The 23,433-nt window shown below is 36.5% G+C and overlaps 1 protein-coding gene across 17 annotated transcripts in view; it reads right to left on the minus strand.

Moving 5' to 3' along the window:
- The window catches only part of SYNE1 (spectrin repeat containing nuclear envelope protein 1), a 307,251-nt gene that overhangs the window by 241,118 nt on the left and 42,700 nt on the right, over positions 1-23,433 (minus strand). For 6 of the 17 annotated variants that reach the window (XM_084515528.1, XM_084515529.1, XM_084515530.1 and 3 more), the window contains exons 3-5: positions 13,324-13,385; positions 4,472-4,567; positions 2,552-2,635 (exon numbers count right to left, since the gene is read on the minus strand). In XM_084515528.1, coding sequence (XP_084371654.1) covers positions 2,552-2,635; positions 4,472-4,567; positions 13,324-13,385 — 242 coding nt within the window. Of the gene's footprint in view, positions 1-2,551; positions 2,636-4,471; positions 4,568-13,323; positions 13,386-15,836; positions 16,078-23,433 lie in introns of those variants that run through there. The other 11 variants (XM_084515539.1, XM_084515534.1, XM_084515533.1 and 8 more) reach the window with 6 other exon arrangements.

A 23,433-nucleotide genomic window follows, 5' to 3' on the forward strand; every position in this document is an offset into this window, starting at 1 on the left:
GTTTTAAGTGATTAATTATTAGGTAAATGCATTCATTTAATTTTATAATGTAAAAATAGCATTTTTTTGGCTACATTTTATAGCACAATTAATAAGGAAAGCAAATTAAATACTATGCATAATAGATTTTAAATTATGCAAGATATATTACTAATAGGTGTGGAATGGACTAAATAAAGAGAATTTAAGAGTTAATGTTAAGAATTAAAGTTAAGAAACAGGAATAGGTTCCATGAGTCTTAACTCCCAAATTTTCATCTATAGTCTGAATAAGGTATCACCCTAAAATAACCTCATTAGAGAAAAGCCAGTCATGGAAGGGACAGAGTATGTATAAAGAAATTAATATATAGGTAATGCTCAAGGAAATTGAATATATTAAATAGTGTCAGAAAATAATGAAATATGCTAACCTTCATTCCCTCAGCAAAACTAAGATAGTCTGCCATTAATCCTGATATAAATATGGGCAGCTAAACTGTTCATGCACTGCATACTTGTTCAAGGAACAAGGTTGTAGAAAAACTTCAGAGAACATCTGATGTTCTCTGATGATCAGAGAACATCTGTCAAATGCCTACTGCATTTTGCAGTGTAACAGGAGTCTGGACTGCAAAAATAGGAAGTTGATTATATGTGTAATAAACAATACTTATGGTAGTAGGAGACCCCCAGCACTCCCTAAGGCATCACGGACGGCCGTTTATACATCTCCCTTCATTCACCTGTGAGTAAAAACTAGGACTGCACTTAGATGCTGAAGAGTCATTTCTTGAGCCCACAGCATCCCCATCTCCTCTGGGAGGAAAAGGATGACAGACTGGATAGATGTATTCTTTAGTCTGGATTCAGTGTGCAGACACACTAATATACCTTAAACACTGCTTATTTTCATTTCTCTCTAGAAGGAAATCTGGCATACTAATACACAGTGCATACGGAAATAACTGAAAGCCCAGACAAAAATGCTCAGATCAGCAAGCAAAACCATGCTGTCCCATTCCTGGTGATATATCTTGATACTTAGCAGAGTTAATTATCTTGCTGCACTGCTACGTCATACAAATTTTGGGTCACCTGCTACATTTCCTCTTTTTTTTTTTTTTTTTTTTTTTTTTTTCCCCAATTATTATTGTTATTATTCTCCCCAGTCTTGTCTATGATTCAGGAAGCTCTCACTATACTCAAGCCTCCATACTGAGGCTGCATTCAGATATGGTTTGCATTAACAAGCTCTATTACATTAACTAGCAGAGCCATGAGTCAAAGCAGAATTGTGCGTTGTGAACATATTTGTCTTTGCTATAGTCATATATATTTTTCACTAGAAAAAAGTTATCTTACGATAAACTTAATTCTACTGGAATCTGCAAAGATAGTTTACTACATAACAAAAAAATAATTAAGTCACAGCGCCATGGGGTTAAAGAAACTGAAAGAATGCCAAGGTCCAAAAGCTCTTGATGTATTGTACTATGAAGAAATAAAAATCATTGGGTGTTACATTGTTGTATTGTTGCATTGGAAAAAACAACAACAACAACAACAACAACAACAAAATAAAAATAAATTGAAATACAGACATTAAAAGAAGAAAGTAAATGTAATTCTGATTAAAAAAAAAGATATGTCAGTGTCATACAGAGAGGAAAGTGAGAAAAAAAAAAAAGTAGATTGTTTGTATTTGATATTCATACCTAGAATACATTAAGCATTTAGGTTTTCATAGGATGGTTTGAATTGGAAGCAACCTCAAAGATCATCCAATTCCACCCCCCTGCCAAGGGCAGGGATGCCTTCCACCAGACCATGTTGCTCAAAGCCCCATCCAGCACTTCCAGGGATGGGGCATCTACAACTTCTCTGGGCAACCTGTGCCAGTGCCTCACCACCCTCATTGTGAAGAATGTCTTCCAAATATCTAATTTAAATCTACCCACTCTTAGTTTAAAACTGTTACTCCTTAACCTGTCACTACACTCCCTGACAAAGAGTCTTTCCCCAGCTTTCCTGTAGGCTCCCTTTAAATACTGGATGGCTGCTATAAGGTCTCCCCAGAGCCTTCTCTTCTCCAAGTTGAACAATCACAACACTCTGTGTTATCTAAATATGTTAAATTTCTAAAAATGTTTGCTACATTTCTGAAGTGGCTGCAGAATCAATCAATCAAGTGACTATGAGAATAAATCTGTGGATTAACCTGGTCTTGCCAAGCGAACAAAAAGTCACACTGTTCTCATGTGTATACTTTCAGGGAGTAGAGTTTTACATGTACGATGTAGTCAAGTCCATAAATCTGTTCTTTTAATTAAGTGTCTACTGAACTGAAGATCATTCTCAACTGCTGAGAACAGCAACAGAAAAGTAGGAAAGAGACAAAGACCACAGAAAATGAAGGAGATCATCCAAGGTGATTCTAATTCAACAAACAAACAAAGAACAACCAAACAACAATAGAAACAAAACACAACTTTACCCTATAGATTGCTACATACCAATGTTGGATTTTGACATTTTTACTTTACAGCAACTTTTGTGCTGCCAAACCTACCCGTCTTCCTTCTAGAAACTTAAGAGCTGTGCCAATGTTTGCAACCCAGTGAATTCTCTTCAGCTGACGTCCCTGCTCACATGGCTTAAAAAGAACAGTGTAAACTCATTAGATGTATGCCACTTTGCTGAAAAAAATTAAGTTCAAGATCATTATGAACACATATGTACAGGCTATAGCCTGATTTACCTGAACAACATTGCTTGAAACAGTCAAATTGCATTTTTAAATAAAACCAACAGAGAGGACAGACAGATATAAGGGACATAAATACCAAAATTACATGATCAAATAATTGTAGATGTCTTAATAACTCCAGGATTAAAACTGTGGACTTCAGTCTATAGACCTCATCAAAACAGCAAATTACTTTTGTTATGTAAAATAAAATAATTGTGTTTATTAACATATATTTGAGAGAAGGTAACATTCAGTAAATTATTTTGCCTGAGAAGTCAAGGTTGTTGTTAGTTTTAAAATTCAGTCTGCAGTAAAGACATTTTATGCAGAGGTTTATTTATTTTTTATCAATTCTCCTTAATACACCGATGACTTAAAAAAAAAAAAAAATCACTAATCCTTACTGAAAAATAATTTTGCTGAATTTAAGAAAGGTAGGCTAAAAAATAAAATACAATTTCTTGAATTAATCCAAGAACACATCATAGTCTCTACCTTTGTAAACAGGAATTTTGCCACCCTCCTCCCCCCCAAATCTTATGTTGCAATGAAAATATATAACTATGGCCATTTAAATTTTTATTCATGAGGTTAGAAATTACTTTAAAATGTTTTTGCTGTATGTTCTGAAATTTATTTTGAAGTTACTACAGAATATAATATTCCACTATACATGGCTTTTAAATTAACCAGACATTATTCTGGTTTTGTAATTTCTATTGTTTTTACTAGTAAATATAGGCAGGATACGATCCAGTGAATGTGAATATAACTGGTAACTTCATTAAAATTCTTTTTCTGTTTCACTACCTCTGTTTTGCCACAAGAGGGAGACTTCACATGAACACAAACAAATCGGTACAATTCAACAGAGCAAAAATACACCTGAAGGAGTGGCTTTCTTTCTATCTTACATTACAATCACTTGCAATCTGAGTTACTACTAATTTTGTGCATCACCTGCAATCGAAACAGAAGTGACATATGAAAATAGAGCAAAAGAATGTCACTTGGAAATCGCCTGACTGTGGGGCAATAGGTAACCTCTGAACCTAGATAAAGGCAGATGGAAGACTGTTACCCTATTATCAGATGTGATACCAGTGAGCTGGTTTGGAAAATGTGAGAAGTCTTGGCCTGAAAATGTTTCATTTCTCTTCGCATCACACACACAACACTAACCTGGTTCCCAAAAGACAGCCTATTTGCTACGTAAATCTTGTAGCCTCCTTATATAACTTGGTTGTGAGAAAGCCTTTTGGCATCAGTTAAGGTTCTTTACAGTAGCTGAGCCTCTGTCAGGGTAAATGAATATTAGACCCCATGATACATGAGACGCTCACATTTTCTCAGATTGAAAGCCCTGAATTAGTCAAGAAAGGACTGTCATAATTTTTTCAAGACATAGAATCGGCCTGAGTTTTAGACCTTTCGTGTGTCATAACAGTAACACCAAGGTGAATTGTAAAGACTAATATAAAAGAGCTATTTTTATGAAGTAGTAAGACAAAACTAAAAGACAATGCATAAAATCGAGAATGTCACTCTGTAATCATCTTGGTTTTGCTTTGTAACCAGACAGGTAACTCAGTGAATAAACTTATTTTGCTATGTAGCAATCTTTTTTTTTTTCTTTTTAATTATTTTTTTTGAAGTATTCAACTATAGAAAAAAAAATAGATAATATTCTAGAGAAGTAGTGTAACTATCTTCTACATTCAGAAGGGAGGAACTTCTTACCAGTTTCTGTCCTGAAAGAACCTCCAAAAGGGCAATCAGCATTACCCCATCTTTGATATCTTCAAACAGATCATTGACCAGCATGGGAGGATTGCGCTGAAAAGTGAGAAGACCAGATATTATAAAGGCTCAGGAACATTACATCCTACCTCCATTCAGTGTTGTTAACACTGTCATTTTCTACTTAAGAAAAATTGCTCAACATTTGCCTTTACATTTGCAAATAGAAAAATGAAAATACTGAAAAATATATAAACAGATGGTGTTTCAAGAGTCTTTAACAAGGCAATAACATTGTATTCTACTTTCTTCAGTACAGGTCAGTTTGTGGACTCTAACTAGCATCTGGTCTTTAATTATAGAATTATAGAACAGCTTGAGTTGGAAGGGACCTCAAAGATCATGTAACTCCATAAGTAGGGATGTCACCCACTAGATCAGGCTGGACAAGGTCCCATCCAGTGTGGCCTTGAACACTTCCAGGGATGGAGTGTCCACAACATCTCTGGGCAATCTGTTCCAGTGCCTCACTACCCCTACAGTGAAGAATTTCCTCCTAATGTCTAAACTAAATCTATCATCTTTTACTTAAAGATAATTCCCCCTTGTCTTATCATTATCTACCTGAGTAAAGAGTCATTCTCCATCTTTTTTCTAAGACCCCTTAGAAATGGGATCTCCCCAAAGCCTTCTCTTTTTTCAGGCTGAACGTCCCCAGCTCTCTCAGCCTTTCTTCAAAGGAGAGGTGCTCCAGCCGTCTGAGCAACTTTGTGACCCTCCTCTGGACCTGTTCCAACAGATCAATATTCTTCTTGTGCTGGGGGCCCCAAACCTGAATGCAGCACTCCAAATGGGGCCTAACAAGGGCAGAGCAGAGGGGTACAATCACATCCCTAGACCAGCTGGACACTCCTCTGTGGATGTAGCCCAGGATGCAGTTGGCTTTCTGGGCTGCAAGTGCACGCTGCTGAATCACGACAAGCATTTTGTCCGCCAGAACCCCCAATTCTTTCTCCTCCGAATTTTTCTCAATTCATTCTTTTCCCAGTCTCTAATCCTGTCTGGGATTGCCCCAACCCAAGTGCAGCAATTTGCACTTGGACTTTAACCCAATGTGGTTTGCATGGGCCTGCTTCTCCAGTCTGTCCAGTTCCCTTTGAATGGCCCCTTTAATGATCACAAAATATCTCTTAGAAATAATAAATTTAAAGTGAAACTTTGCCCTGCTGAACTAAATGAAAGAAATACCTTCTAGCTTCCATGAGGTTATCAGAATTCATATATCTGCAAATTCACATAATGAAAATAGTCATATCTGATAACTGACTGAAAAGATGATTAAACTACAAAATTATTGAAATTAGCTTGTATTAAATAATATACGTATGGGGTACTTCCAAAAAAAATAAAATAATATATTGTACAAAAACTTGATCTGATTTCTGTTCTATAGAAACATACATTTAAAAAGATGAACCTAAGAAAGAAAACACTGCTCTTGAAAACATAAAAAATGCAATAGCAAATCAGGAGAAAGCAAAAATCTGTACTTCACAAAATCAGAACTCCCCACATTCATCACATAGTTTGAATTAACTAATATTTCACTGAGACATAATTTTGGCATAAAATGGAAAAAAGAACCCCTTTGCTGAAAGTAAACCTCATCTGAGATTTTACATGCTCTGATAGCCCAATAATAAAAGAGTTCATTCTCTCATGTATAACAAACACAGCAGTATTATATCTCATTACAAAAGTAAATGTAATCATTATTCTTTTTGCTTCCTTAGCAATGCACAATATAATGGATAATGTTCTTCCTTAATATAGTGACAAATAAATCAATGGGGCAACCAGGTTACTGGAGATTAATTCGTCACAGTCTTGCATTACAGGCAGTTGACATAAATACAATTAATTTTCCTCACCTTCTGTGTTACCATTTCCTGTTTGGAGTTTGAAGCAGCTATGGCTTTATCAGTGTTACTGCATGATGTAACAGTGAAGAACTACATGTATGTACTAAAATAATTCAGCAATAAAGACAAGCAGCTGCCATTCTAATCCAACAAGTGCTAAATGCTTGAAAAGATTCACCACATAAATAAATGCCCCAGTAGTGAGGTTTGTCACTTGAAGCTCAGTCTACAGTAAGAAAGAGGGGGAACTTCTTACAGAGGATGATTTAGGATACATTTAGATTGAAGGGTGAGATATGCGGTGCCCCATACACCTGGTGCCCATAACATGTGTCAGATGATCTGCTGAGAGCACCACACCTCCCTTCCATACTGAATGTTTTGGTATCCTTACTCTCAAAATTCAGGGTATGCTCCAGAATTTGCCTTATCAAAACATGAAGTCAGAAGTCATATGGCATTCATATGCAAAACAAGGGAGGTTCCCATAGTGCATAGCTTCACACTGTAAACACATCCTCTGATCATCTGTGTCAAACTCTTGCTCTGAACCACCCTTCACTGGTCACTCCTCACTGACAGTAGTTAGAAAAACTGAATTTGTAACTTAGGCATACACGTAGTTCTAAGGTAAAGCAGTGAAAGTACCACTGGAGGCATCACTGAAGCAAACTAGCACCTAAAGTATTCTACTTTTGATGTGAATCAAATATTAGTCTGGGGAAAACAAAGGGAAGTATGAGAAAGCATTAAAAATTAGAAGAAAAAAAGAAACAGTCAAATGATTTACATCAGTCTGTAATGCTGACTTCTCTGAAGCATGAAAATCATAAAAATTAGCCAAAAATCAGTAGACTGAAATCTACTTTTTGTGGCTATGAGGTTTTTATAGTTGCCATCACTGCCAGTGTTAGGAACACACACCATGTAATATAATACTAATAAAACAATGAATGAAAGGCAGGTACAACAGCCATGTCACCTGGTCTTCTATATGAGATTCCTTTTATATGGAAAATTACTTATATATATTGACAAACAAGCTTTTGCAAAATACAATTTAAAATATATTTCACTATCCTGAAGAACACCTCGTTACAAGAAGATAAGACCCCTAATGTATTTCATAAACTTTTTTTTTTTTTTTTTAAATAATTTGTGCGTGAGCCACCCTATTATTATGACTCCAGTTTCTCTCAAAAGTATGGAATGAGTCATCTTTTTAATGACATAGATAGAAGAATAGATTCCTGTTTAACATAAGTATTCCACGTAAGCCGATCTTATTCCCCATGCCAATACAAACAAGTAAGATATACAGTAGCTGATATTGATTTCATAAACATTTATCTGTTTACATTAACCATTGAACAGTGTTGCTCAAGCTACATAATATTTTACAGAGACAAACCCTCTACTGAAATTAACACTTCTGTTGAAATGAATAAAGACTTAGTCCTTGGATGTATGTATAATGGCAAATGAAATAAAATGAGAAATTAAAGATGTATATTGCTTACTTATCCTCCAGAGAAGAAAGCTTTGTTTCTTTGTTTTAGAACTCTATTCAGATAAAATCTGTTTTATTTATTTATTTATTTATTTATTTATTTATTTATTCAGAATATACTTTGATGAGCAAGCATACATTAAATCTACAACTTATCATGTCTCCACTAATATTTCATATGCCTTAGTACTTGATATTGGCTTTCCATAAGCTTCTCCAGGAAAGCAAAACAGCAAAACAATACTGATGATATTCTATAAACTTTATCACATGTACTCTTTCAACACATTTATTGCAATATATGCAATCACAGGAGTTAGTTTATAGTGATATTGACATTTAAGAACAGTCACATCACAAGGAGAGAAGCATACTCAGTACAAATAATTTCATGTGGTCTGTAGAAGGAATAAGAATTAACATGGAATTAATTTTAAAGGTTAATGAACCATCTTTCCCAGCACTAATTTTTTATTTAAATATCTGTATTTAGAATTGATCACTAATGGCAATCCATGAGGAAAAGGTTTGCTTAGACTATTTGCTCTTCCAAGCTGATCTCCTTTGCTGCAGTGTTCAGGAAATATTATGAATGATTTAAAGAACATCAGTACATACAAAAAGCATTTGACTGACAAGCCTCACAAAAAGAAATATATGATAATCCTACAATGTCTAGACATTCCTCCTCTGACACAGTAAACTAAGTTTTGAAAAATCCAAACCTCAAATATGGAACCAACAAATATTCAGATAACGATATATATGATATAATATATATATAACATACGTTATATATATATTATATATATATATATAATATATATCATATATATATATGATATATATAACGTATGTTATATATATCATATAATGATATATCAAAGGAATGATGGAATGGTTCGGGTAGGAAGCGACGTCAAAGATCATCTACTTCCAAGCCCCCTTCCATGAGCGGGGACACCTCCCACTAGATCAGGTTCCTCAAAACCCCATCCAACATGGCCTTGAACACCTCCAGGGATAGGGCATCCACAGCTTCTTTGGGCAACCTGTTCTAGTGTCTCACCACTCGCATTGTGAAGAATTTCTTCCTTTTGTCTAATCTAAATCTACCCTTTTTTGGTTTAAAACCAATAATCCTTTGCCCTTTCAGTACACTCCCTGATAAAGAGTCTCCCTTGCTAAGCGTCACTGTTTTGTTCCAACACCATTTCATTCATTTCATTTCAGGAAAAAATCTGTTTAACTACTGAATTTGTCTAGACAGGGAAATACATGTGAGTACAGGAAGGAGAATGTGAAATTTCAGTCACTCTGTAGTAGCTGGCCCACCCCACCCCTCTGCCCCAGTTTAATTCATAAATACTTAAGCACACTGTTTTTCATGTTTCTTGCCATTAATGACTATTTTTATGACGAAAGTCTGTGGGATCAAGCCCTAGGTTTTACATGACTAATTTTTTCACACAAATTAATTTAGCATTCCTTATTGGTTTAATATTAGAGTTACATGCAATACTAGTGATTACATGCAGTGACTGTTGAAGCAAAAAACTTCCAGTCAGATTTTCCTCATCATGAAGACAAGATGGACTTAGCTTAAAGTTTTTCTTGTGTCAGTCACTAAGACAATTAGCAGCCTTCGTTTTCCCATTTGAAAAAGACAGAGAACTACTTAGTTTACTCATAAAAATGATGTGGCTCTTGTATGAAGACCAAGTTACATTCGAAGCACAAATTAGCACAGCTGACAGACTTGCGTGGGAGAGTTATAAAACTTCCTATATCCATTTCTTTTTCTTCCTTTCTTTGTTCTATAAAACAATGCTATAGAGCTTTCGCAGTTTCTAAAGCCTTAATGTAAGGTTTAATATCCAGATTTAATTCAGTATTATGAGAGCATTGTATTTGCATAATGTAGACATATTTATCCATTCTTTGTTTTATTTTGATTTGATATTCATTACTTTCTTTTGTTTCTTGATATGTGCACCTTTTTAATAGAAATAGAAAACAAATACTTTTTTTTTTCAATATATATTTGTTGTTTGCTCTTTTCAGTGAGTTTACAACAATACTTTCATGAGCACAAATACTGAAGTTATGCCTATACAAGACGTTATTTGATTGGGTTAAAACAATTTACTCTCTGTGTTCAAAAGTTTTAAAACTGCTGTTTTCCAAAAATTTCACTGAAAATGACAAAGGTAATAAAAGCCATATACCTCTGCTGTTTTTCAAAGAAGCGTGTTTTGCTTTTTCTTCTTTACTAATCTGCTATCCAAACAAAAAATATCAGGATAAGCATTGAAAGGAAATTAGAGTAATTGCTGTTCAGAATGGATGCGATTGAGTATTTTGTTGTTGTTGTTTGTTTGTATTACATGTTTGGTGTAATATTGCCCTCTATTTAAAACTTTTCCTTTGGAAAGATTCCTCAAAATATGCTGAGAAGCAAACAAATTATTTCTATGGATTTGAAGGTCGAGACTGATAGGAGGAGGGAGGTCTAATTTGGGAAGCTTAAATGAATTGTATGAAATAGTAACATGCAGCTAGAAAACATGAGTGTTGTAGTCCTGTGACATATGTGTATCTCCATTGTCATTACACTTGCAGAGATGCAAAAGTATTAAAAATGACAACCAGAGGACAGAGAGACCGTGTTTATCTGGCAGCTTTGTCCTTAACTTCTGGAACTGGGGAGCAGAGATAATTTCTGTTTTCTGAGTCAGAATTATGGAACAAGTTCAAACAGCTAGAACTTGCTAAGGGACACATATAGTCTATATGTGTCATATATGTGTCACATGTATTCTAGATGTGTCCCTTATAGTCCCCCACATATAGCCTATAGGGCTAAAAGCTGCCCCAGAATGAAGCTGTATTATACTACCTGTCTGAAGACTAAAGTATATAAATAAACAAATAAAAAATCAATCAGGCTTTGGATCAACAATACCAGGAGTGACTGTATTTCAGAATTAGCGTGCACAAGAAGTGAAAACAAGATGATTTAGAATAAACTGAGTTACTAAATAATTAAATACCATTAGACATCTTGGTTTTAGCCTCAGAATTTTCATACACTAGCAACCATACAAATAATATTTTATTCATAATATTATCAGTCAAAACTATCTATCAGTATCTAAAAACAATGAACTTTTAATCCTTTAGTTTCAATAAACAAGCTGCTAATTCATATAGATGGCAAGTTACGACAAGTCCTAAAAGTGTGTACAGTACAAACACTTTGGGTAAAGTAGTAGACCTACAGTAACCAAAACTTACTATCTTTAGTAAGTAAGCCCTATTCTCCACCAAAGCCTGCAACATTATTTATTTCAGGCAACTGTGTTATTCTCACAGGTAAAAGAAACATGGCAAATAGTGAAAGCTTTGGAACAAAGCTGTTGAAAGCACAATTTCCTTGTGATCTCAAGTTTTCTTAGCCTTTACATCTCCCGATAAAAAACATTGTTGATGGGGCAATTAAAAGGCTGGTATGCGTTTTCTAACTGGTATGTGTTTGAGAGTCATATGGACATAAATTGGGGTGATCTGCAGGGGTGACATCTCCTTTTTTTCAGACCAGGAAGAATTTTTCTGTCTCTTGACAGTTCATCATGCACTGTTGTTTTTCAGCAATCAGTGCAAGGCCAGCATTTCATGTTAGTTCTCATTAGGTAATGATTTTTGTGGTGCTCCACGTTTTACTGTGTTCAAACATGAGTGCAGAGAATTCTGTCTATTAGTGGGTCTACTTCCAAGATTTTTTCCTAACACATTTCAAGAGCCTCCAGACAATGGAGATGTTACAGCTTTCACTGTCATTTTAAATAATAAGAATTACAATGATCTTTTATCAATAACCTAAATATTGAATTTCTAGGTTACAATATGGAACGTGAATTTGAAGAAAGCTTGTGTGTTTCACAGACCCATTCGTACTTTCTACAGCTGTAAAGAATGCAGGAAACACATTTCCACACTTTCCAAAAACATGACCAACAAAGACTTAAAAGATTAAACTTCAAAAATATAAACATTTGAAAGGCATGGGTCACTGTTCCTCTTTTGACTCTAACCTCTGTAATATAAAAACAGTGTTTCTCTTGTAGCAGTATAATAGCATAAATGAGAAGCAAAACAAAATATATCATTTATAAATCCGGCTTAGGCAGTGAGGCAAACTTGCTGACAGTTATCAATGAAAATATGACAGAAACAACTTTCCTGTTAAAGGGTGAATTAACACAGACTAAATACTACACAATAGCTCAGGTTGTTAAATGCAAGGGTTGTGGCTGGTTTATTGCTTTGTTTGAATGTGAGTATTTGATCCACCTTTACAATATCACAGACTTTAAAGAAATTCACATACAGATAAAGAAAAGTCAAAAGGTCTATCTGAGGTCTCATTGCCCAGTCAGTTTGGTATAGTAAAGGTTGATTTTACAACTGTCAATCCAGAACAAAATACCTTATTTGAGCTGCCATTACTTTGTTTCCTCCCAAGGATTAGATAGTTACTACTAGTAATTATCATTACACATACACGTATGTATAATTAACAACATATACATATATCTAACAGTCAATCTTAACCATACTATTATTATTATTATTTTTGGGCATTATCTGCCAATTCCATATACAGAAGGTAAAACAACACAATTTTATCTGTTCCATGCTCAACTTTCAAACTCATTCATGTTCATAATTTTAGAACACTTTTAGATATTTTAATCAACTGGACTGATGGATAACTACAGGCGGAGCTGTGCTGTGAGAAAACTATGGCAAATGTCAAATTAAATCTCACTGTTCAAGTTGTCAGATAAAACTGATATCAGTTGTAACAATATTTTAAAATTGTGTGCAAATCACTCCCTTTGTTCATGTGCTAACACCAGAAATTGAGTTTTAGGTTGTGGCAAGAGGAAGCAAAAATAACTTCATGATATATCCTAAGATGTATCAGATAATGATTTTGGCAATGGATTCAAAAAACACTATTTATATTTGCAGCCAGTCCAGGATGCCTCTATCAAACTACAAAACTGACTCAGTTTTATTGAAGTACACTGTATATAATAATGTTAATTTTTCTACTTCATACAAAAAAAAAAAAAATAAATAACAGTTTCAAATCTTTCCTCTGGCTGGAATAGCTGCTAATGTGTTACCTTTCAGACCTTAGTTTTGGCAAAAGGAGCTGAGCCTATAGATGTAGCTGGCTCAATCACTACCATACTGAATCAGATTGTGTACAGGAGATGTGGATCACTTTTCAAGTTTATGCTATTCTGCTCAGCCAAATCTGACATATTGTATACTCCAGAGCCTGTATATGTAGAAATAAAAAGGTTTGATTAAAAAGTATTATATGTTTTTTCAAAGCCATACATTACCTTAGCCAGATGAGAATTGATCCATTTTGTAAAAGTCCTTTTCTGCACTGACTCTTGCTCATCTGAGGAAAGAAAAAAAAAAAAAAAAAAAAAAAAAAAAAAAGTTTAGATATTGCTGAATATTTTGGGATTTATATAATGGAAGAATAATATTCTATTATATGCATCATGCATTTGCCAGAAATGTCACTATTTTCTTATTTTCTTGAGACAATTCAGATAATTTTGTCTGTAACTACCCATAACTAAAACCTTCAGGTCTTAAAATAATACTCTGACATTTGACTGTTTGAAGTTTCACAGCAAAGTTCAAGTCTTAATGAGTGATTGAAAAGTAAGACACCATTTCAAGTCTGAATGCCAAGATAAATTCAACTTCAAAGTTGATATTATATTTATCCAAGAAAAAACTCTGAGCACCTAGAACTTCTACTGTACCTCCCAATTAGAATCCATGTCTAATAGTCAAGTTGCTTTAATTTGGAAGATCAAATTTAGAAGATTTAGAAAAAATATTATTAGAATGTATACCTGAAAATATTCATGATGTTGAATTAAATACGTGAAACTGGACTTTCAGCCTTATTTGTCGTCTGGGAGACCATGCCAGGGAGAAGCCATCAGTTAGTTCAGATAGTTCATACATGTATACTACCTCCCTCAGTCCTGTTTTGCAGAACTTGTCTGATTTACAGTGAGTTCCACTGATTCTCAGATAGCCGACTGTTGCCAGCTGCATAGGCAAAAATAGCTCCCAAATGAGCTCTTCTAACTTCAGCAGCCAGGGCCATGGCTCCACAGCTAGGAGAAAAAAGCATCACAGCACTGTAACCAGTACATGAAACCCTTCACCTTCCTTGTGGTAAACCAGTTTTGACACATGGAATAATTTTTACACAAATAGAATTTACATATTTCTATTGGGATTTTTTCCTTTTGGAGGTAGAAGGAAATGCTATTTCTCTGAAAAAAGAATTCGTGTCACTATCATCATTAATTCTAAATGAGCACCTTCATACCCCTACAGAAAATTCAAATAAATAAAAGTCCAGTTAAATATTTACTCCGTATAAGAACACATGCATGTCTCAAAGCATACAGATGGAAACTAATATACGTACTAAGCTCCTTCATTTACACTAATGTAATGCTGCTCCACAGTGAGGGTACAAAAAGATACAAATCACTGCACAAAATCTATCAGCCAAAATGTTACCTTAAGTGGGACAATTGCTCCCTGATCATGTAAAAGTTCTAGAAATATATTTGTGTATTATGACTAATTCTATATTTTCTTTACAAAGAAGCGTTATCTCACAGATAAGAAATACCAGGGGGAAAAAGACATATCTCTAGCATCTATTACTAGATTACCATACTTCATGTCTAAGAAGATATTTTTGCGTTCTTTGTTTTCCTTTGATTTCATTGGGTAGGCTCTTGTACACTATTTTGGAAACATTCATCAAATTTTCAGAATCTACTTATAGGCAACTAATGTGAAAATAATTAAATCTGAACTCCTATTCAATAAACAGAAATGTTAATGACTTAAGAACAAAACAAAACAACATCAACAAACAAACCACAAACATATAAAGATACCTGAAATATAAAACCTGTTAAAAACTACTGAGCTTCTACATTCTGGAAAACAGATTTCTCACTGGATGGTTTTAACCATGAACAAGACGTTTCCCTTGTGAGGTACAGTAAATATCAGCTCTGCTCCGACAAGCAGTGATGTTAGCCCAATTCATTTTACTGGAATTATTTGTACATTTGGATGGCACTCTGGGTGAGTAGGTATGGAGACTGAGAGAGAGCCTCTGCACAGGATCAGTCCAGTCCTGACTTCCTTCACACCTCTGCAACTTAAAATTCCCCAGAAATCCAGATAAGGCATACCAAAAGAAAAGAACTGCACCTTCAGAAATTGAACTTCTCATTACAGGAATGAGAGAATGATTTTCACCTCCAGTTCCCTAATTTCCAGTTACAATACATCCTGCTGGTTGAAAAAGCTGTATTCTGGCAGCAACTGGAAATCAGAGAACTAACTCCCAGCATCCAAATGGTTAGCAGCAGTAAACACTCAGTCTCGGTCATATCAATGAACAGCAGAAATATCATTGCAAAAGGATCTGCTTCAAGGGAATATATGTGAACAACATATTCTTTATGAGCTCCAGTGCAAATATTAATAACCTTGTCTCTTTTTTTTTTTTTAGCATTTAATTTGTATAGGTTTAAAAGGCATGGGTTGTACCAATTAAAGTAACCTATGTCTGATAATAACACAAGTAGCAGCTCAATTTTACAAATTTAGCAATAAATATATATATATATTTATTTTCTTGGAAAAATTTTCTTGGAAGAAAATATGTTATTTTCATTTAACTACTTCTCTACAGAAGTAGTGCTTACCCATAACCATAAGACACATGTATCATACTGTTTGTTATGCCTTCCCCACTTGCAAAGACTGCCGGCACCCTGATTACACCACTTACCCTGACGGTACTGAAAGGACCCAGGAAGCAGGTTTAACGATGTAACATTTCTGCTGCCAGCACCTTTGTAATGAGCCATAAGCACTGCTGCTGCTGCTGCTGCTCCTGTCTGGTGTAGTGTGCAGCGTTTCTTTAGAATACAGACAGAAGTAATTCTTCAAGTACAATTTTTTTTTTCCTTCACTGGCAATGCAGGCCTCTTACACAAATCCCTCCACCTGCTCTTATCGAATTCCTATGAAGGCAGACCTTGAAATCATCCTTATGCTTTTTTGCAGAGATGCAAAAGCCAGAGAAAGCCAGCTGTGTTGGAAGCAGCAGCTCTGCTGGTCTCACTGCCATCATCCTTCTCCACTGTTTTCCTGAGGAAAGATTTTATTAACCCAGCACCAGCCAATCCACGCACAGAAACTTCTGATGTCAAGAGCCTGAATAATTCATCCAGGCACTGGGACAACCCAACTACACTGCTGATATCCAAAAACAGCAAGATGTGTGGCTGCAAAAAGCAATGCAATTTTCTCACCGATGCTTTTGTAATAACACACTGCTCAGTAAGCATAAAAATGGCTGAATAACATAGCCCTTCTCTAGGTTTCATACACATAAAGGAAAGCAGCTTTAAAAAGCAACCACTTGGGTTCCTCTTTGCATACTCTGTTCAGACATGAATACCCTTCAGCTTTGCCACTGAAACACTGAACTGGAAGAAATAGAAAGCAATGAATCTGAACAGACATATAGAGCATTTTGCTTTTAATAATATATTTGAACTGTTGTATAAGAAGGATGAAACATATGTAAGGATGCACAGAATTTTTGGAGTGCATCTGAATCAGCCTGAAACATACTGCAATTTCTGAAAATACAATGTACTTTCCATTTCATTAAGTGAGAGCATCAGAGCACCAGAACATCTGAACAGACTTTGTTTTGCTCTGGTAAAATGAAGGCAGTTATGAAACAGTGCATTTGGAGATTCATATGTTGTTCACTGACAGGGGCCAACACAGCAGTACATAATACTGAAATGAGAACAAAAGGCCTGCTTTTAGTATGCCATTATAGCGATTACATCATTACAGAGGTTGAATTCAAATTTCTGTCTGTGTAGAACATGATGACTGACAAGATCATGCTGCATTCAAAAGAAATGTTGCAAGAAAGTTTATTTAATCAATTATCTTCCTTTAATTGGCTGAAAATATCTTCATATTTTACAAATATTTACTCCACTAAAACACACCCAACAAAATACTATTTAGGTTGACTAGGAAAAAAGAAAAAAATACATATTTACTGTAATAAAATAATAAAATAATATATTAGTAATTAATAAATTATTTTGAAAGAAAATGATGTATCTAATATGACAGTTATGAATATGTTGATGAAACATTCAATATGCATGCACATTATGATGAGTATTATCACATGTATCATATATATACATGAAGAGACAAAGTAATGGCATGCTCTCCAGCAGAGCTCTTCTAGAGACAGCTTTCCTAAGCTACCCAGCCCATTTCAGCTGTAGATCTACACGTGCATGGTGTGTAGCAGCAGATATCACATCATGCCTCTCTGGCCTCAGGTACACGAGGACTGAATGGTGGGAAGGCAACCGTAGCATAGGCTTGCACACAGAGTGTTCTGCTGCATGGTCACACAAGGAGGAGTCTCATGCACAGAGTGAGAGACATGACAAAGGTGAGTTCACACATGGCTAACGAAAGCATCCTGACTGATTCTTGGTGACCTAGCATTTGCTTTGTTTTCTATTTCAATAAAAATCAAGTTGCTCACAGCTCCTCATTTTTAGCACAAATTATTTTTTGCTTTCTTCCCTTATGCTAGTAAAGTCCTAAAGATACCAAACAGCTTCCCTTTTTTGTTGTTGTTATTGATGTTTTTTCCTAAGTCTTTGTGGTCTTTAGGAATATTGCTAAGACAACTTGGAAGTGCAGAGAAGTGCCAAACCACCTGCAATGCTTCAAGATGTCATTTGAGAACATGCACAGCACAGAAAACGACAAACAGCAAGCACCCTGCTGGGAAGGTTTGTTTGGTCAGCAGTTTGGCATAAATTCCCTAAAGCTTTCAATAAGAAATGTTATATGGCAATTTCCATCTTCATTAAGGACATTCTTAACTTAAAGCAGCTGTAGAAAAGTTTGCAGAGTCAAAGCAATAATATGGAGACTTTAGTTATGAAAATAATCAATATTTTAAGCCACATGAACTTAATTAGCACCTCTATTCAGAATTAGCACACAGAGGAAATAAAGGAAAATAATTGGATCTTCCTGAAAGTATCTGGTGAATGTTTTTTTATGGAAGGATGATTTTGCTTTTTAAAACAAAAAACAAACAAACAAAACAAACAAACAAACAAAAAACTTTGCTGATAGCTCTAAAGCTAATATATTGTTTGCCACTTGCTAAGTTTAACTGTTACTTTATACATTTTAGAAAGAAAAGGATAAGAGACCTATGTGCAGTGGGAACAATGTAAGAGAGAGAAAAAGAAAATTGATTTCTGCAGCCACTGCAATGCAGCTGACTTTGAAGCTGAGCAGTAGCAATACGAATAATAAGAATATAATTTAAAACACTCCATGGATTTTATTTTTATTTCGAGGAGAAAGACAGGGTTTGTCAAAGTGTAGCTTTTGTACATATGCCCCTCTTAAATGTGTTTCATCAGAGACAGTGAAATACATGTAGTATTACTAACAGATCTGTTATCTAAATCTCCAAGCTTTGAGCTGTAGGTACACACACCAGCCATATAATGCTCCATCATTCAGCACCAGCTTGCTCCCCATCAGTTTCTGCAGAAAGGAAATCCATGCACATGTGCTAGTAGGCATCAAGCCATCCTACCCAAAGCCCCACTAATGAAAATGATGGGGATCTGCTCTATGGAGTTCTTACTGTTGCTCAATCTGGAGGCAGCTTTAGTATGGTGGTTCAGAAACCACAGATTTTATAACATTTGTAGGAATACAAATGTTCCAATTAATGTATTTGCATTTTATGTTTATTGCATTTTTGCCTGTATTGATGCACTACTGTTACTTTCATCATCTTCACTAACTATTCTCTTAATTTTCATGTAGATCACAGAATCACAGAACTGTAGGGGTTGGAAAGGACCTTGAAAGATCATCGGGTCCAACCTCTCTGCCAAAGCAGGTTCCTCTGTGCAGGCTGCTCAGGTAGGCGTCCAGACAGGCCTTGAATATCTCCAGAGAAGGAGACTCCACAACCTCCCTAGGCAGCCTGTTCCAATGCTCCGTCACCCTCACCGTGAAGAAGTTCTGTCGCATGTCAGTGCAGAACTTCCTGTGCTCTAACTTGCAGCCATTGCCCCTTGTCCTATCCCCACAAACCACTGAGAAGAGGTTGGCTACATCCTTCTGTCCCCCACCCCTCAGATAATTATATACACTGAGGAGATCCCCTCTCAGTCTTGTCTTCTCCAGGCTGAACAGACCCAGGTCTCTCAGCCTTTCTTCATAGGGAAGATGCTCCAAGCCCTGTATCATCTTTGTGGCCCTCCACTGGACTCTTTCCAGGAGATCCTTGTCTTTCTTGTACTGGGGAGCCCAGAACTGGACACAGTACTCCGGGTGAGGCCTGACCAGGGCGGAGTAGAGGGTGAGGATCACCTCCCTTGCCCTGCTGGCCACGCTCCTTTTAATGCACACCAGGATCCCATTAGCCCTCTTGGCCACAAGGGCACAGTGCTGGCTCATGGTCAACCTGTCGTCCACCAGGACCCCCAGGTCCTTCTCCTCAGAGCTCCTCTCCAGAGGAGAGGACAGGTCGTCCCCCAGCCTGTACTGATACTTCGGGTTGTTCCTTCCCAGGTGCAGGACTCCACACTTGCTCTTATTAAATCTCATTTGGTTTCTTCCTGCCCATCTCTCTAGCTGGTCCGGGTCTCACTGAATGGCAGCACAACCTTCTGAAGTGTCAGCCACTCCTCCCAGCTTTGTGTCATTGGCGTACTTGCTGAGGGCAGACACTATTCCCTCATCAAGGTCGTCAATGAAGATGTTGAACAAGACCGGACCCAGCACCGAGCCCTGGGGAACACCACTAGTTACAGGCCTCCAGCCAGACTCTGCTCCTCCAATCACCACCCTGTGAGCTCAGCCAGCCAGCCAGTTCTCAACCCACCTTGCCGTCCACTCATCTATCCCACACTTTCTCAGCTTTGCTAGTAGGATGTCATGGGAGACAGTATCGAAAGCTTTACTAAAGTCAAGGTAGATGACATCCACCACTCTCCCCCTATCTACCCAGCTGGTGATGCCATCGTAGAAGGCAACGAGGTTGGTCGAGCATGACTTCCCCTTGGTGAATCCATGCTGACTACTCCTCATAACCTTCTTTTCCTATTGCTTGGAGATGGCATCCAGAACAAGCTGCTCCTTTCCAGGGACAGAGGTGAGACTGACTGATCTGTAGTTTCCTGGATCCTCCTTCCTGCCCTTCTTGAAGACTGGAGTGACGTTGGCTATCCTCCAGTCTTCAGGCACCTCACCCGTTCTCCAGGACCTTTCAAAGATGATAGAGAGCTGTTCGGCGATCACATCTGCCAGCTCTCTTAACACATGCGGATGCATCCCATCAGGACCCATGGATTTGTGTGCATTGAGCCCACCCAGATGCTCCCGAACCACTCCCATGTCTACCAGGGGGGAGCCCTCCATTTCACAGACCCTTTGTCTTATTGCCAGGGGCAAGGAGTCCTGGGGGAGTGTCCTTGAAGCAAAGACTGAAGCAAAGAAAGCATTCAGTATTTCTGCCTTCTCAGCGTCTCCCGTGGCCAGGACACCCCCCTCATTCAGCAAGAGACCCACATTATCCCTCGTCTTCCTCTTGCTGTTTACATACTTGAAAAAACCCTTCTTATTATCCTTTATCTCTTTCACAAGCCTCATCTCTAGGTGGGCTTTAGCTTTCCTCGTCATGTCCCTGCAGGCCCTGACAACACATCTATGCTCCTCCCAAGAGGACAGGCCCTTTTTCTGTATTTCATAGACCATCCTCTTCCTTTTGATCTTATTGATGAGCTCCTTGCTCATCCATGCGGGTTTCCTGCCCCCCTTCCCTGATTTCCTATTCCTCGGGATGCACTGACCCTAAGCATGGAAGAAGTGCTGCTTAAATCCCAGCTCTCACAAGCACCTTTGCCTTCTAGCAACCTATCTCATGAGATACTCCCAAGCAGGTCCTGGAAGAGGTCAAAGTTGGCTCTTTGGAAGTCCAGGGTAGCAATCCTGCTTTTAGCCTTACTTCCTTTGCCTAGTTCCATCTGGAACTCCACCATCTCATGGTCGCTTCATCCCAAGCTGCCCCCAACCTTCACATCCCTAACAAGGCCATCCCCTGTTGGTAAGAACGAGGTCCAGGAGGACCCCACGCCTTGTTGGCTCCTCCACCACCTGAGTCAGAAAATTGTCCTCAACACATTGTAGGAACCATTTGGACTGCTTGTGCCTAGCTGAGTTGCTTACCCAGCAGATGTCTGAGTAATTGAAGTCCCCCATGAGGACCAGCGCTCGTGAGATGTAAATATGTTATTCATTTTTATATCTGTACTTGGCTGAATACACTCCAAAATGAACATAAGATATTTTAGAAAACAGTTAAAAGCCCATTCAATTAATTTTTAAAGAAGTATTCTGAAGAAAGTTGTTACCTAAAATTAGAATATTCAACATCTGATATTATTATATGTAATGACTTCAGTGCCTTCCAAAAGATGCTGGATTGGAAGCTGTAAAGATGTCCGCTTATTCAGTAGTCTGGCATGGGTGACAGTGAATTAAGTGTTTAAATATGCTTATCTTTTCCTAAACTTGTATACAAGGTGAAAACAGCTTGATGTAACAGATCAGAGTCAACTTGACCTTTGTCCGTTTAATTACTTATTTTCCTTAATTGTTGTAATCCAAAACGTATCTTTAATTATACAGATCAGATAGAAAATCCTAAGTTTATTAACAAGTATTCTATTTTACAAGAAAATACTCTCAAATTTCAATGCCTCCATGGTAATAAGCACAACAGTTTACAAAAGATATTTTCATAAAGGCTTAAAGACGTAAAGAAACCCTGACAAAAAAAAAAAAAAAAGAAAAAAAGAAAAATCATTTTCTTGTCTATGAACTCTGTACCACCTACACCATCATCTGAAATGATGACAATCAAAAAAAAAAATCTGAAGAAATCTTCATGTTTTTCAGTTCACCACAGGGTCTGCAACTGGCATCATGTTACCATTTACATACACATTTTACAGCAATTCTTTCCATTGACATGAAAAAAACAATCCCTCACTTTAAAAATTATACCACTCGTGTTTTTTCTTCATATACTTAATGAAGTAGTATATTTCTTAATAATGAAGTAGTATATTTCTTAATGAAGTAGTATATGATAAATATAGTATATGATATATTCATATATCATATTCATATATTCATATATGATATATAGTATATGATATATATATATATATAGTAGTATATGATAAATTCCACCATCATAGTATATGATAAATTCCACCATTTTAAAGTGAGTAGTGGCTAATTCCGGAAGTTGTCCCACTATCTGCCACTAGAACTACTCATAAAACAAGTTACTGTGCAGGTTAAAAAATAAGGCTACTGTGTTGAAGGGGCATCCTTAAATGCTAATGATATAATTAGGAACAAAAGTTGGAGTTCCTCAAACACTAGTCTAAGTTTTTAATATTTTCAGCCATGATTTTGGCAAGAAAATCACAACAATGCTTATAAATTTAACAATGACTTATATTTGGGAAACACCAGTACAATGGAATCAGAATACCTTCAAAAAAAAAAAAAAAGTAAAAAAAAAAAAAAAAAAAAAAAGGTGGGAGGTGAGGGAAGGGGGGAAAGAAGTTGAGTTTACTGAATTGGAAAAAGTTAAAGTACGATTACTAAACAGCTAAAGTACAATGTTACATAGGTACTTAAGTGGGGAGTAACAGGAATTTATGCTTTGAGGTGGAAACTCATTGCACAAAACCAGACTGGAGGAATAAATACTTTTGTAGTTCTACTGAAGGAATTATATAAGCCACAAGTGCAACAATAAAACGGCAAATGGGACTGTAGGATGTTATTTGATAGGATATGATCAGCTTAAGTGTGGAATAAAAAAAAATTATTGTATCAGACACAATGAGCATTCACATGGAATAATATTAAGAGTTCTGGTAATCCACGTTCAAATACTGTGAGGATCTGGAATTGATACTCAACAGGATGAAGAGAAAACTGAAACTGCATAGATTGATGAAAACTGAAACAGCATAGATTGAGTGAGCATAGATTGCTCACTCCCTGAAAGACTATAATTGCTCTCTGCAAATATATGAGAAAGGAAGGAGAAAAGGGAGAGGACAAAAAATAAAAAAATAAAACATGGAAAAACATGAAAAAACAATGCAAAAGAACATGAGAAGAAGGCTGCAGATAGGATATGAATATCCTATGAGTTAGAGGAAGGTTTTCAGACATAAGAAGAGTCACACTGTAGCAATCTCCCAGGA

The sequence above is a fragment of the Aythya ferina genome (genome assembly GCF_964211825.1).
Source record: "Aythya ferina genome assembly, chromosome: 3".
NCBI lineage: Eukaryota > Metazoa > Chordata > Aves > Anseriformes > Anatidae > Aythya > Aythya ferina.